Consider the following 16,969-nt stretch of genomic DNA (forward strand, 5'->3'; position numbering starts at 1 on the left):
AGAATTGCGAATTTTGGGGAGAGTGTCGCGTTCATTCATACTGGTTTCTTTAATTTTCAGCCATTCAATCATGATTTGATTTTTTAGATCATGTAGTTCTGTTGCGTCGATTTCTGTATGACTTTCTTCATCTGTTTTTCACCTGCCTTAGTGTTTATGTTTGGTTCAGAGAGTATTTCACTTTGCCTATCAGTTACCTTAACTCTTTCAATTATTACTGTATTTTCATCAGCCTTGGGCTGGTTTATAATTATTTCCTCTGTAGTATCTTCTTTAGTTGCAGTTTCATTCTTTTTATCCCTTACTGCTTGTTTAATTTGGTCAATCTCTACTTCAGTTAGTAATTTTTTTTTCATAATGTTTCTTCTGACGTTGGCAAGTTTGTTACTGTCTATGTAGGGTCTTACTTCAAGGTGTTTCTGTCTCCAGTTTAAGTAGGTTTGTAAAGTATTAGATTTATCTGTAGGGAAATATATGGCATGGTAGAAGGCTGTAAGAACTTCTTTATTATCTTCCCTAGACCATTTTTCATTCTTTTTCTTTTGGTTATTTGATGACGAGCATGGATGGCCATCTGTTGGAATATTCCGGTTGTGGGGTACTTTCAGCTCCTGTGTGTCGGGAAGATTTGAACCAGTAGCAGATTTCTCGTCTCGGATCTGGTTCATTATCCGAGTAAGTGGTCCTTTATAATCCGGTCGATGACCATTCCGGTTTGCATTTTGTTCTATTAACAGTGAGGCATAACAAGCTTCGACGTTGACGCTAGGGGACGGATCTGTCTGTTTAGGGTAAATTTTTTGAGACAACACCGTCTCTGAGCTCTCGTGACTTAGCTTCTTAAGGCTAGCAGATCTATATCGAGTAAGTGGCCCTTTGTGATTCGGTCGACGACCAATCTGGTTTTTGATCTGCTTTGTTATCATTGAGGCATGACGAGCTTTGGCGTTGACATTAGGGGACGGATTTGTCTGTTTAAGGTCAGTTTTTTGAGACAACACCGTCACCGAGTTCTCAGCATGTAAACATTGCTCGTAGCGTAGTTTCTTAAGGCTAGCAGATCGGTATTCATCTGTATTTTTTTTGTTGATAGATTTATCTCCGGGCATAGTGTATTTTTTTTTGTCTATGTGTGGCGTTTTAAATTTATGAATGGTTCACTCTGTCTGTGTTTGTTCACAAAATGAAAATAAATAAAGAAGAAAAAAAAAAGTTTTGGTTTTGTTTCGTTTGTGATATGTGTTTTCGTATGCGTGAGTGTGTCCTGTGATTTTCACGTAGTTGTGTAAACATTAAGATGCATGTGTAGTTCTATGGATATCAAAACGTATATATCATTGTGTACACGTTCGAGTGTATGCGTAATTATTCAATATATGTACTTACTATTTTGTTCCATTTCTTTTTTTATATAGTTTGTAAACTTTCCGGTGTGGTTTTGCGTGTGTGATCGCACGTGTTTCACTGAGACATCGTGCATAGGAGGACCTGTACTTTGTATGGCAGTAAAATTTCATTTTTTTTAAATAAAAAATATTTTTTTAAAATTATCTTCGTTAAAAGACTACTTTCTTCAAATCTTCCACCGGTTCTTTTGCCTAATTCCATCGATGTTATTGGATTAGATTTGTTTTTGTATTATTATTATCATTATTATTGAGTCGTTTCACTTTCTTATAAGCGAGAATTTGTAAGAAGGCGTCCTGGAAAGCAAAACAACCCACGTTACACGACGAAAACAGTGAAGTTTGAGAGTCAGAGTTGGATGCTTTGGAGATACATAAAAAGTGGTGTTTCTAGAAATTTCGTTAAAATTGACGGCAATTTGAATAGTGCTAAATACATCCAGTTGCTGAGGGAGAATTTGATACCATTCTTGGATTGAAGTGAGATTTTTCTACATGACGGAGTTCCATGTCACAGATCCCATGCAACACAACAGAGTCTGGCTGATAAAAGTTTTACCTTATTGAAAGATTGCCCAGCTCAGAGCCCTGACTTAAATATCGTGGAGCAAATGTGGACAGAACTAAAGAGAATAGTTCGTCAGATGAATCCACGCAATCCTGAAGAGTTGTGGAAGCTCAACCACAGAGAATGGTATCTCACACCTGTGAAGATGGTGAAGGATTTGTATGCATTTCTCCGCAGGCGCATTGAAGCAATTATTCAAGCTAAGAGAAGCTACACGAAATATTAACAATGTACAGTAACTTCTTCAAACGGACATTATGTAATAAATTTTCACTATAGACATTTTTCTGTTTTAACACACTGTATTTTGATTGGTTGATGTGAGGTGGCCGAAAAGTTTTGCATGGCCATCTTCCCCTCTCATTCAGAACCACTACTACAAAATATAATGATTAGGTATAGAAATGACTCCAACAGGCTCAATGTTTCATCTGTAAAAAGCACAATGCGAAACATCTACTTATAAGTTGGTAATTCGTAGAAATTTACAATAGTTTAAAGTGGCCGAAAGACTTTTGCACGGTACTGTATATATGTATGTATGTATGTATGTATGTATGCATGCATGTATGTACGTATGTATGCATGCATGCATGTATCGATGTATGTATAGTAAGTGTACTCTAATTATAATATATCAGAAAATTTATTACTGAAAATTGCGTATCAGTTCATTACTGTATTTGTTTGTTATTGAATATTTGTATTTGGAAATCTGTACGTATTAGCAATTGGAAATTTCATGCTTTTTGGAAGTGCATTAGCGACATGACTGGAGTGAAATCATTTCCAATCGATAAAAAATATAAAAAAACAGTTCACAGTTGCTATTCCGTCCCTACTTTCCGCCAGCGAAATTATATACAGAAATTCTTTTAGTTACAATGTTAATATTTAAGAACTAGTTTTAAAAGATATCATTTATCATATTACTATTACAGGAGTTTTTTTTTTTTTTTAAGCACAACTTTAATTACTGTGGTAGTGAAATAACAATTTTATTAGAAATTGAAGAAATACCAGCGGAAATTTATTATATATGAAAGTATATAATATATGAAAGTATATAATATATGAAAGTATATAATAGACTGAAAATTAGTAATTGCCTCTCAAATATCAGTTGGTTTTGGAGTGATAACATGTGACTCAGTGCTCTTACATAGTTATTGCATAGGCTTGCGAGCAATTTGGTAGGACTAGTTGAGTGTCAGCATAGGTGAATTAGATTCTGTCATTTTATGGCTTTTTTTTTAAGTTCAAGTCCAGCAAAGATCGGTCTTGCCTTTTCTCCTTTTTGTTCGTTCTTTTGGGGTTGGTAAAATAGGAAACGGTCAAGTATTGATGTCGATTCGCACGACTATACTCCTCATACTTAAAACTTATTGAAATGACAATATTTAAGAAATTATTAGTATTCTTTCATTATCTTTTAGTGGGAGAGAAAGACCCGTTTCAAGACCTTCGAGAAAGATGAGATGCAAATGTCCTTAAACTGGAAAAACCGACCCGAATGTTTGCAACCAACAGAGAATGGATTCTGCTAAAAGCACCCACGGTGATAGTATTAAGCCGGTAGACAGGTGAAGTCTAGTAGCCAAGTAGGACAGCGGGATTCGAACTCAGAATAATAAGCCGGAACGAATACTGTCTGTAGTTTTGCTGTTTTGTCAATCCAGCAACTTAAATTGTTATATTTTTTTTTACATTTTTATCAATTCTTTTTCATTAACTATTTTTGGTCAAAAAAATGAAAGGAAAAGTAAGCTACGAAGCAGGGCAAGGGACGACAGTCAAGTGGTTGTAGACGACGGAAGCGATTTCCGCATTCGCCAACTCCGCCCAACTCTTCAGAGACAGCTTCCTCTCTGCCGTTTCAGCGTGAGACAGGCCACCCAGCTCATCACTTCACACCTAGATGAGGCGTAGACCGAGAAAAGGCGCTTGGCACCTGGAGCGTCGGCAAGCGCCAACAACCCTCTACCATCCAAGCAATGCGCTCGGAAGAAGTTCCACATTGGAGTTTTAAGAGATTAGTGACAGGGAAGAGAGACGACGTCCTCAGTGAAATTTGAACTTGGAACACAGAGAATAGGAACAAATATCATGAAGCACAGCTGTACGACGCGTCAAAGATTCTGTCAACATTGTTGTGAATCAGTGTAAGTAACAATTATCATAGTAAAGATATTGGAATCAAATATTTCAAAAAGCATTATGAATCGAAATGTACTCAACATTTGCTTTCTTCAAGGCTGCTATTTTAATTAATTTATCAATCATTGACGAATGTAGATGTGTCGGAATTAGTTGACAATAATTAAAATGTTGCTTTGGAAAGATTCCTGTCTGAATACTTTGAATGGATTGGAAGCAGAAATATAAAATAAGTGATGAATTTCGAGAACTAAAACATGCTCCGTTACTAATTCAGAGTTGTAACGAAATAAATTCTAAGAATGAATATTCACTAGTGGTTAATTTCAGTAACCGACTATAAATTACCCCTAATTCAGTTCTGAAAAAAGGTTGATTTATTTTTTAATATTTTGTTTCTACTAAATCAATTGCTGTTGATTTAATTGCCCTTCTGTCAAATTTCTGAGAGGATAATAATGGAAAGCGTGTAAAATGTAAGAAATAATCTGGTTGCAGCGTTACAAAATCAAAAGCGCTTTGCTGTGGCATAATTTCCAAGCAGAACTTTTTAAGCCCGTCTTCATTGAATTCGTGATTATCTCGGGTGGTAATACACGCACACACCTGTTCACCAACTTTCTCATCCGGTATCGGAACCACAACTACGTCTTCTACACTAGGGTGATGACTGACATATTCCTCAACTTGTCTGATAGGTATCTTCACTGTTGACTTCTTAATAAAATCTGTATTTCTTCCGACTAGAAAAACATCACCCTCTGGTGTCATATAACCTATATCTGACATTGACAGCCAGCCATTTGTCGTTGTCGAATCGCCACTCAGGTTTACTTTAGCAATCCATTTATTTCGCGCTTGAATATTACCAACCTCTCCTATATTAACGGTTTTTCCGTTATCGTCAACAATTTTCAATTCTGTATCGGGAAAAGGCCTCCCTATCATTTTTGGAAGATGTTCAGAAATATTTTTTTTGGTAAATACCCGTGAAGTTAAAAATGTAGCTTCACTACTTCCATAAACAATTTGTATATGCTCAGTAAAGTTTAAGGAATGCATTAACGATTCTTTTGTAAGCATATCTCCACCGGTAAAAATAGCTTTTGCGCGATGCCCACAGTCTCTGAGTAATTGTAGATGCTGTGGAAGAAGCCAGAGTACATTACAGCCTTCTTTTTTCCATATACTTTCAATAAACTCTAAGTTCTTAATGTCGTTTAGCATTTGAACATTTCCAGTTACATGGGTGGTTCCAAAAGTAAAAAACCCAAATGGATAGCCACCAATGTATATCATTGGACGAGTGTTGTACATTGTATCATCTGAGGTTATACTACTTGCATTCATGATATATACTGAGCAATTCAACCAGTTATAATGTGTGTGATAGATATTTTTAGGTCGGCCTGTAGTACCGGAAGTTTGGCAAATAAATGCGACGTCTTCTGGGTCCAAACTAGGTAAGTCAACTTGCTCACTGTCTATGATATTTAACATGAGTTTTGTGGCAGATAGAACGTTAGATGGGCAATATGTGTTGGATATATTAATGACAAACTTCAATTCCGGATATATTTCGCTAGTTACTTTACCGTTATCGGAAATTTGAGCAATTGTACAAAATTTATCCAATGAATCTTTTGAGTCAAATATTACCGCTTTGCATCCGGAAAACATGACATTAAAATCTCCTGAATTTAGATTCAGCCTCACTGAAACTGCTCCGGCCATAATAATTCCGATATCGTAGATTATGAGGTCTACACAGTTGGATATACATAAAGCGACGTGATCTCCTTTCTTAACGCCTAAATTAACAAGAGCTTTTGCAAACTTCACAGTACCGTCATACACCTCTTTTCTGAAAATATATATGGAGGGTAGAAGTGAGATAGTGCATATATCAAGGTATAGGTGAGATCTAACATCACCCTTTTTAATTACTCTTAATACTACTGGAAATATTATGCCTCATTAACTGATGGTTTCTCTCCCAAAGCCTCCAAATAGAATAAGAAACCCGAGATTATCTAAAAAGAAAACGGCTAACACTTTACAAATGAATGGGAAAAAAACGGAAAAATAAGAAATGAACAACAAACTGTCAGACAGACGGACAGACTGACAGACAAATAGATTGATTGATTGATTGATTGATTGATTGACAGATAGAAGGACGGACGGACGGACAGACAGACAGACAGACAGACAGTCAGACAGACAGACAGACAGACAGACAGATAGATAGATAGATAGATAGATAGATAGATAGATAGATAGATAGAAAGAGACAGACAGATACAGAGATAGGCAGATGAACAGAGAGACAGATAGGCAGACGAAGGGACAGACAGACAGATAGATCGACAGAGAGACAGGCGCACAAACAGACAGACGCATTGATAGATAGTTAGTTAGTTAGATAGATAGATAGATAGATAGATAGATAGATAGATAAATAGATAGATAGATAGATAGATAGATAGATAGATAGATAGATAGATAGATAGATAGATGGATAGATAGTTACCGTGTCAATTGCTGTCGATCGTGTTTTTCTTTATATACAACAAATGCTAATTTGTCTGGCTGCTCTTCCGCTAAGCATCTTAGTTTCTCAGGAATCGTTTGCCAAACAGCTGGTATTCGACTTGGTTCATGGATATAACTTGTCATCTTGCTAACTACGAAGTCACCTGCACGAAATTCTAGAGTCAACAATGGACTTATTTTCCGATATTTCTTCTTGCCTTATTCGGGTCTGATCTTAATTCTTCTCTGTTTAATACAAATTTATCATTAGTTTTGATTATATAAGACACATTGAATCATTTAATTTCTATGAAAGAAAATGAGTGGTTAAAATTCTAGACCCACTTTACCTTATTTTGATGTATCTTTTTATGTTCAGTTACTATCGTTTTGATTGTTGTTCATGCACAAGAAATGCTGACGTAAACGCTACTCATTAAACTATGCTTGTTAGTTGTTACGAAGAAATCGTGATACTTTATGTCTAACCAACGAGTGATTCTCTATGAAGCTATTTATATTGTCTTATAAACTAAAACGATACATTAAATAATATATTTACATATAATAATATTTTAAATATTGAGATAATTAAATATATATAACATCATATATTACTTATATAATGTATAATATAGTTCTTTTCACTTGCTGGATCTGAAGAAAGGCACCGTGTCCATGGCTTGCACAGACTCCCTTAAATCAGTCAGATTTATGCCATTAATATCGGAAAGACCTGAGTAGGGAGGAAATTCAGAGACCAACGTTCTGTGAACTATGGACACAACGCGGAGATCTGGAAAACTGGACACAAGATGGACGATAAGAGGGAAAGAGATGAGTGACTGAAAATGCCTGAGTAGAAGAGAACGACTCTCGCCAACTGCGAGGAGTAGGGTTCATTATCCTGACGGGAGAAAAGGTGAAGAGAAAAGGCATTGAGCTGGAATATGTCTGTGTATAATTTTATGCTGATCAGTTGAGTGACCGTTTTCCTGATGCTGTCTAGGTTGTCTAGGATTAAATCTGTTATCCTTGTTATAAACATTAATTTAATAAACATAGTTTAGCTTCGCAAAAAAAAAACTCTGAGAGTAAATAACAGGTTTCTCAGCACCCAGAGAGAAATATAGCGTCAGCTAGTTTCACTAGAAAGAGGCAGAGACAGGGGAAGAGTGAGAGTATAAACAAACAATAAATTCCCGTATGGTCTCTTTTAAAGAACAGTAGCAGGATGTACTGAGGGTTACTAATATATATATGTATGTATGTATGTATGTATGTATGTATGTATGTATGTATTAAACATACAATGTATGTACAGATGATGATGATGACGATAACGACATCGATAATGATGATGATGACGACGATGATGATGATGATGATGATGGTCGCTCCCGTTGATTCGACGTATGAGTGTTTGAAGGAGAGGATTTAAAGTTTTAAAATATGTGGGGAAAACATGTGTGAAAAAGAGAAAACAACTTTTTAAAAGAAAAAAAAAACAAAGAAGATGCATTTACTTGCAATGTAATTTGAATTCAGGCATGGGTTTTGCTATGAAGTCGCAATGGGGACATTGATGATTTAGATTTTGTCTAGGATCGGTCAAATGTGTCCGTTGATTGCAGGATATAATTCTTTTTTTATTCAACTCAAATTGTTTTGATGCATCGTGAAACATTCTACACCACGCAGATCGATCTAAGCAATGAAGCTCCCAAGATGTTAAGTTAAGCTATAGAGATTTTACTGGTTGCTTCAACGTATCGTTATACCTAAGGACGGGTTTTCCTTCGCCGCGATAGCCCTCCACTTGTTGGCTATACTAAAGAATTATTGCAATGCGGTCATTTTTCGTTCGAACATGTCCTACTCATCTGCACTGAATTGTCAGCAGTATGCCTTGAATAATGGAGATATCACATTTTTCTAAGATTTTGACATTTGATATCTTATCTTGCTATTTTATGTTGCAGATATTGTGCAAACAGCACATGAGAAAGATTTCAAGTTTCTTTATATGTTTGCAGTAGAGAGTCCATGCTTCTGTACATTACAAAAGTGTGCACAAAATTCAAGATTTGTATACACTTATTTTAGTTTTCAGACTGACACCGTGTTTAGCCCACAAACGATGGGAAAATCTTCCAAAAGCACTTGTAGTTTTAGATATTCTAACCTTGATTTCGTCATCAAGAGTACTCATAAAGTTGACTATGCTTCCAAGATATTTAAATAACCCTCATTAATTACTTCAGGATCGGTAGTGGATTCTTGATTTGATACAGATATAAAGTGTTCAACTCATCCTTTTAGAATTTCATCTTTGCTACTTAAGAGTTTTGTTCCGTCGTTAGAAAGCATAGATTCTGTACAACCATTTTTAGGGACCAAATACCTCTCAAGCTGTGAGAGTTAGCAGCCTCTTCCAATTCTTGGGCCTTTTTGCCCACCAAGAATTTTTCATCTTATGCAGTTTTTTTTCTGTGCAATTTTTCTATAGGAGATGTACCGGGATCTAAGTTTTGGTGAAGTTTTGTCTGAGACCCATGCCTTGTATCTCTTGCGCAAAGTTTCTAGGAAAGGTTTAATTTGAGAATAATTTTTTCATCGAACTAATTTTGATGCTTGTGTCTCACGAATCCTACGGATTCTTCAGCAGATGACTCGATGCTGTAATGAATATTGTGCCACAAAACTTCAGGGTCATTGCTTTCCTCAATTTTAGCAATTTGAATTTGAATGCATTTCAAAATTATTGTTATTTCTGGAGAGACGTTTATTCACGGATGTATACTGGATTTCAGTGGCTTCTTTGCAAACGGTTTAACAAATACCTTACTGCAAACCATTCTGTGATCCAAGTAACACTCGAGAGCTTTGTGAGCCCTGGTTAATCTCAAATCTCTGCATTCCATGTTCTTATTCATAACACAGTCAAGCATGTGTTAGTTACCAGATAGGGGATGCTTCAAGGTGCTTTTATATTTATGTGTCTGCTGAAACACTATATTTGTGATTGTTAGACCAAACTGTCGACAAAAAGACAGCAGTCATCAACCGCTTTCGTTTATCTTTCCTGTTCCATGCTTTCCTGTTACTCTCAACCACACTGTATGTTTGTTACGTATGCTGGCATTAAATTCGCCCATCAATATGATTTTGTCATGGTATGGAATTTTACTGACAATTGTCTGTAATTTGGAATAGATGTTGTGTTCCAGTTCGCATGCTGATAAGGTAGGGGCATATTCACTGATAATGTGCACAGATAAGGATTTACCTATTGAGATGCGGAATATCATGAGGCACTCATCAACACCTTGAGGGATAGGTGGCAATTTGCGAAGTGGAGTTGAATTCTCGGTTCATCTCCAAAAAAATGACCAACCAATTTGTACCTCCCGAGGACGTCGTCGCTCTTCCCTGTCACTAATTCCTTTTAAAACTCCAGTGTGGAACTTCTTCCGAGCGCGTTGCCTGAATGACAGAGGGTTGTGGGCGCTTGCTGACACTCCAAATGCCAATCGCCCTTCTTCGGTCTACGCTTGATCCAGGACTGTAGCTCTGTCAATGAGACGAGCTGTGGAAAATCTTGTCTGATAAATGGTGACCACACCTGCTCACTGTTAACGGAATGTTGTAGATCTCGCAACCTCAGCACGTGTCTGCGTACCATTAGCCTCGGCATGTCCAGTCCTCCACTCAGCGGTTGCTGACAGTAGATAGACCGCCTGACAAGCAGAACACGTCCCTTCCACTGAAAACGGGAGAGCAAGCGTTCCTGCTTGACCAGCTACAAAGCAGGGCAAGGGATGATGGTCAAGCGGTTGAAGATGACGGAAGCGATGTACGCATTCGCCACCTCCACCTTACCCTTCAGGGACAACTCTCTCTCTCTCTGTCTATTTCTGCGTGAGACTCACCACGCACCACTTCTTGTTCACCTGGAGGTACAGAACAATCCAGACCCCGAGCAGCTTAACCGGTCCTTCTGTCCAGCGCCCTACGACGCTATCAGACGACATGGGACTATCTTTTCAGATGCTAATTGCAGGACCACTGACTTCTGATTAATCTTTGCTCCTGTCAGCGTTTCGTAGTTCATTAAGGTAGTGCCGATCACCTTGATTTCCGAGATATCTGACACTATTATGGTCACATCGTCCACATAAACCAACATGAACCTTCCACATCCTAGTTTACGCGGGATACCCCTCGAAATATCCAGCTTCCTTAGTAATAAGCTCGAGAGCCAGGACATAAAAAAGGGGCGAGAGTGGACATCCTTGATGGACCGAACGAGCAATGCTAAATGATTCCGATAGATGGCCATTTATATTTGACCACCGAAAAGACATCGCTGTACATTGCAGCTATCCAGCTTCTGAAAATGGGACCCAAAACCGGCTGCCGCGAGAACAGCCTCCAAGAGTTGATGGTCGACATTAGCAAAAGCTTTCGATTGATGTAAATTGAGCAGAACCCTACCCATGCCAGATTCCTTGTCTAACGTCTCTATGATCTAGCACGTGAGGCGAATGATAGTTCTTTTCGGGATAGGGCATTTTTGCGTGTCACAGACAAGCTTATCGACAAGTGCCAACCGCTTGGCTAACACCTTGACCAAAATCTTATGATGTGTCACAGGCCGAAAATTGTCTGTTTGATCACCTTGTTCAGATCCTTCTTCAGCAGCAATACCACACCACGTACCACAGTACTGGTATTCTCCAGTTCTACTGCCAGTTGCGGTAAATATCTGTCAAGAAATCACTGAACAAGTCTGTCATATAAAGATAAAGCGCGAAGAGCCACCAGCCAGTCCCGGAGACTTCTCCCTTGTACAGTTCGTCATCGCATCTCATACATCTTCGGTTGTTATCGGCATTTCGAAGAACTCCTCATCCCTGGACAAAAGGCGCAACATACTGCCAAGATAGGCGTTGAAATCCACTCCCGTCCTCGACCCACTGCACACTACGTAATGTTCGACAAAGTGCCGTTGATACTCCGTACACATCTGTTTGGATTCGAGTAGCATGCGCCCTTCCTGGCTTGTCAAAATACCGAATTGTGGCTTTGTAGCCACGTAGTGCCTCTTCCACCCATGCCCATTGAACGGTTTTCATCCCCTCGTGTCTTATCGCACGCGCCCTAGCTCTGACAACGCAGCCCTCATGCTTGGCATTGAAGAATTGATCAAGATCCAATCTCGTCTCTAGCACATCGGTCGCCAAGCCATTTCTAAGCGCCTCTTCTAGCTATCTAGCAAGGTTTCTTTCTATCCTATATTCTTCTAACCCCATTTCTTTACTTTTCAGAGCTATCCACCATCGGTTGTTGACGATTGCACCCAACAACTTCAGATGATTAACTTGCTAACCCGATCTTTGAATGCTTAACGCGTCAGGAAAGATGCATTCAGCTTCCAATATGCGAGGCCCTGTCTATGGACCCTGTCTATGTCGACCAGATCACAAAATGGTGTGGCTCTTTGTGATAGCCGAAGATATGTTAACGATCGCAGTACTGGAGGGGTTGCTGATACTGTAGGTGTATGTGTGTGTGTGTGTGTTTTATTGTGTTTTCTTTTTTCCAGACTTATCACTTTGACTGCGTGAGCTATACATATCCTTCTGCAGAATGCCCATTTTATATAGCGCTATGTTTTTCGCAGCTGTAGCAGCGAATGTATTGTTATCGGTGGTATCCGTAATGGAAATATTGATGCCGTTTAAGTTGTCGAGGCTACTGTTGGTCTTGTTTTCGCCTCTATCATAGTTTTTTGTTATCGTAGGGTCGTAATGGCGAAATAAGTTAAGGCTGTTCTCGAAGACTTGTCGCTGTTGTTGACTGATGTCTTTAGGATTGTTTCATTAATTGAGAGAAACTCAGCTTTAAAACTGGAACTAAATCCTTGAGCTGTGATGTTGCTAAATCTGCTGCTGCTATTTGTTGTCATAGTGGTAATGTGAACTTTGAACTTAGTGGGTGCTCACCCCACCTTTTATTTCTGGGTAGAAGGCAGAGTACAGTTCCATATCTGACACTATCCGAGCTTCCTCTTACTTTGTCTTCCATGTCTTTCAACAAGGCTGTCCTTACCATATTTGTTTTTAGTTTCTTTCAAAAAAGCAAATTTTTTTTTCTTTTTGGATTTGAGCCCCAAAAGGGAGAAAAAAAATGAAACCAAGCAAGTCTATGCCAAGGTGACGGTTTTGAGAAACGTATTGTCTCAAAATAAGCAATAAACAACTTTTTGAGATAATATTAAAAGCAAAGCGCGTGTGTGTGTGTGTGTGTGTGTGTGTGTGTGTGTGTGTGTGTGTATGTGTGTCTGTGTGTGTGTGTGTGTGCCTGTGTCTGTCTGTGTGTGTGTGTATTTGTGTCTGTGTCTGCGCCTGTGCCTGTGTCTGTGTATGTGTCTGTGTCTGTGTGTGCGTTTGTGTGTGTATGTGTGTGTCTGTGTGTGTGTGTCTGTGTGTGTGTCTGTGTGTGTGCGTGTGCGTGCGCGTGTGTATGTGTGTGTGTGTGAATTAACCCCGAAAATCAGTAATCAACACCATTATCATTGTTCAAAGGTTAACGTAGCCAAATCGAACGATACTAAATAAGTTCAAGTGAGTATATGTGAAAAGTACTGAACGACCTCAGCACCTTTTCTTTTAAGCCTGGTGCCTGTTCTATCAGTCCCCTTCACCGAACGAATAAGTTACTGAGATTAACAAACCAACACCGGTTGTCAAATGGCGTGTGGAGGGAGCAAACACACACACATACTCATATAGATAGATAGATAGATAGATAGATAGATAGATAGATAGATAGATGCATGCATGCATACATACGTACATACATACATACATACATAGACAGAACTCTTGCCACTGTTGTGATTGTGTTTGCTTTTTCTGTATTCGTAGTCATTAGGCATCATACATATGTTGTTCTGATACGTGTCACATATTGTTTTCAATGTAAACAATTATGAAAAATGCATGTGTGTGCGTCTGTAGGTATGTGCGTGTTAATTCAGTGTTCTGTTCCAGATCAGCTCTCATAGATTAAACTTAAGATTAAACTTGCACATGCAAAATGCTTTACAGCTGTGACCACAAATCATTTAAGGGATTTGATGGGATACCGAGCACTTAGCTGAAAGTATGTAATGCTCGTATGTTGTTGTCTATACAGAATAAACCCAACGAAAAAATGGCTGAAACATTGTATGGTGGCATCCATTTATCCTTAAGCGGTACCTCGAATAGTATAATTGATAGTACAAAGGGATTCACACTTATTTACGTGATAGATGTATGTAATTTAACTAAAGGTTGCATCATATGTAAGGTGGAGGGGGGGGGGTTCGTTTATGGGGAAAATGGAAAAATAAGAGTGAATATTTATCTTATGAGTGCCTTTGTATTAAGTCTATAAAATTGTGCATAAAATATGTAAAGTGTATATATAAAGTGCATTAAGTTATCATCGTATTTCAATTTCTCTTACTTTTCAATGAGCAGCAGATGAGCGACTATCTTTCCATAAAGACACAACACAGGTTATGCTTTCAGGTTTTTGGGATAAAGTTTTCAGAAATAACCCAATAGGTTTACCATTAATTTTGTGAAATATTCACGGGTCCTGCTAATTATTTAATATCAGACATATATAAGAGTGGTGAGCTAGCAAAATCATTATGTGCCAGACAAAAGTTCGAAATGCTGCTGAGGTCTTCTTTGCCTTTCATTATTTCGGGGTCGAAAAAATAAGTACCATTTGAGCACTGGGGTCTACATAATCGACTTATTCCTCCCCCAAACATGCTGGCCTTATGCCAAAATTTGAAACCAATATTCTGTTCTGAGTAGGAATTACTGAAATGAGCAGGAATATGCTCAACCTGTTGTTAGTCTGTGGTGCTCAGTCTTCCTCCCGTTATACGGCCGAATTAAACGTAGAGCATTTTTTTGTACATCTGTTTTTAAATCGCGTCTTATGTATAATCGCACACCGTCGCTTACGACGTCGAGGGTTCCAGTTGATCCGATCAACGGAACAGCCTGCTCGTGAAATTAACATGCAAATGGCTGAACACTCCACAGACACGTGTACCCTTAACGTAGTTCTCGGGAATATTCAGCGTGACACAGTGTGACAAGGCTGACCCTTTGAATTACAGGCACAACAGAAACAGGAAGTAAGAGTGAGAGAAAGTTGTGGTGGAAGAGTACAGCAGGGTTCACCACCATCCCCTTGATCTTTTTTAAAACGGGGGCTACATTTTTCATTAACGAAACACTTTGAAACTTGGAACACTGGTAGAATGTGTCATATAAAACATCTTTTTCTCTTAGTCTTCTTTAAAAAAAAAGAAATCCATAAGTTATTCCATGTGAAAGTTGTCGTATTTCTGTAATTTCAACCAATCACTGACGTCCATTCAGCTGATATACATTAAGTGCCAACTACATAAACAAACGATTCTGAAACAATTAACCCTAACCCTAACCTTAGGGTTAGGGTTAGGGTTAGGGTTAGGGTTAAAGTAAATTTAAAATGAAAAAAGCAAATAAAACGAAGGCATGGAGATTAAATACGCTTTACATCGCTTAATCAGCCATGGTTGAAATTATCGAAATAAGACAATTTTTTACATGAAATAAATTCGAATACAAAAATATTTTTCTGTTCTATAACACAAAATAGATAAGTATACGAAGTTTGAAAGTCTTTTCGTACCAAAAACATTAATGAAAAATGTGGCCCCCGTTTTAAAATAGATCCCCATCCCGTGCCGGAGCCTCGTGTTTTCGCTCAATAAACACCACTCACAACGCCCGGTCTGGGAATCGAAACCGCGATCCTATAACTGCGAGTCCGCTGCCCTAACCACTGGGCCATTGCGCCTCCACAAATCGCGTCTTATATGCTGATAAACAGTAAATAGCATTTTCTATTTTTTTTTATTATGTATTTTGTAATGTAAGCCCAAAGTCCAACAAAATGATTTTGCTCCAGCATGGCCAGTGTAATGATTGAAACAAATAAACGATAAAAACAAATAAAAGATTAGCACAAAAGTATACCAATTTTTTTATTGCCCATCGGGGGCTAAATTAGCACAAAAGTATACCGCTAGTACTAAATGTCGAAGAAGCACAGGTCCTGAAATAAAAACAAATAAACGTAACATGTGTCTATAAAATAATTATTATTTAAAGAAAATTTAGCATATCAATACAACTTACTAATTTTCTCTTCCACTCTGATATTTTCAGATATAGTGTCGCTTGGAATTTCAGTAAACGTGGTCTGCTATATCTCTTACAGTAATGTGTATGATGAAAACAGTTTATTACATAAGCCCAAGAGTAAACAACTCTTTGTGTCCTAACAAGTTATGGTTTTGTTTGTTTCTCTATTTTTATACGTGCATACGCCTGTATGTGCATATGTGTCATTTTACAGCTCAAAATTACTGTTACTGCTAAGTGATTGCTGTTGCTGTTCTGAATTACTCTATGTTTTTGGAAATTTGATATCTAATTTGTCCTTACAGTATTTTGCCATTTGTCATAGACGAGTTTTCCGGCACAATATTTGTAACTGCATGTCTGCGTTGTCGTTATATTTCTCACAGATCAACTCTTATCAGTTACACTCAAATTTTTTTAACTGTAGTGCATGCGGGTCTTATCTTTTTCTCTAAATACCATATTGAGAATCACGTTAGTCAGATACATTTTTCCCTTTTTCTAGATGCTAATGTTTAACTTGATAGATATTTAGCTGCTAATTCAAACACGTCAACCAAGCTCGTCTAGGTTCCCTTGTTGGCACATTATATATATATATATATATATATATATATATATATATATATATATATATATATATATATATATATATATATAGTGAATTTGGATGTGAACTACTTTTAAAACATCTAGAAGATGCAAATAAAAAACAAACCAGCCAGCTCTCTAGTTAATCTTTTTCTGAATCCCATGGATCCACTGCCAAGCTGATACTAATCTCCGTTTTCTTGTACATAAAATAAAAGCAGCATACGTTGCTGGTTTGGAGAAAGTCTTAAAGAATTGAAGTTCGATCTTCAGTTCAGCACACTACTGTCCAGACGTTAATCTATTGAACTTTGTTGTACAAACCAGCAAGGAGACTGTGAGGTCACTCAAACTACCAAAAGTGGCAACTAAATTGCCTTCAAATTGCATCCCACCATGTTTAAATGAATGATGCACTAAGCAATATAGCCTTGAACATAACGCTG

General features: G+C 37.8%; 1 protein-coding gene across 1 annotated transcript; it reads right to left on the reverse strand.

The window, feature by feature from the left end:
• Nucleotides 1–2,956: 2,956 nt before the first annotated feature.
• Nucleotides 2,957–16,516, reverse strand: LOC106876100 (uncharacterized). The gene is made up of 3 exons (XM_014924509.3): nucleotides 15,927–16,516; nucleotides 6,665–6,912; nucleotides 2,957–5,995 (listed from the first exon to the last, which is right to left on the reverse strand). The coding sequence occupies exons 2-3, from the start codon at nucleotides 6,808–6,810 to the stop codon at nucleotides 4,516–4,518; spliced, it is 1,626 nt and encodes a 541-aa protein (XP_014779995.1). The 5' UTR covers nucleotides 6,811–6,912; nucleotides 15,927–16,516; the 3' UTR covers nucleotides 2,957–4,515.
• Between the last annotated feature and the right edge of the window lie 453 nt (nucleotides 16,517–16,969).

This window comes from Octopus bimaculoides, chromosome 8, assembly GCF_046866305.1.
Source record: "Octopus bimaculoides isolate indiv1 chromosome 8, ASM4686630v1, whole genome shotgun sequence".
In the NCBI taxonomy this organism is placed as follows: domain Eukaryota; kingdom Metazoa; phylum Mollusca; class Cephalopoda; order Octopoda; family Octopodidae; genus Octopus; species Octopus bimaculoides.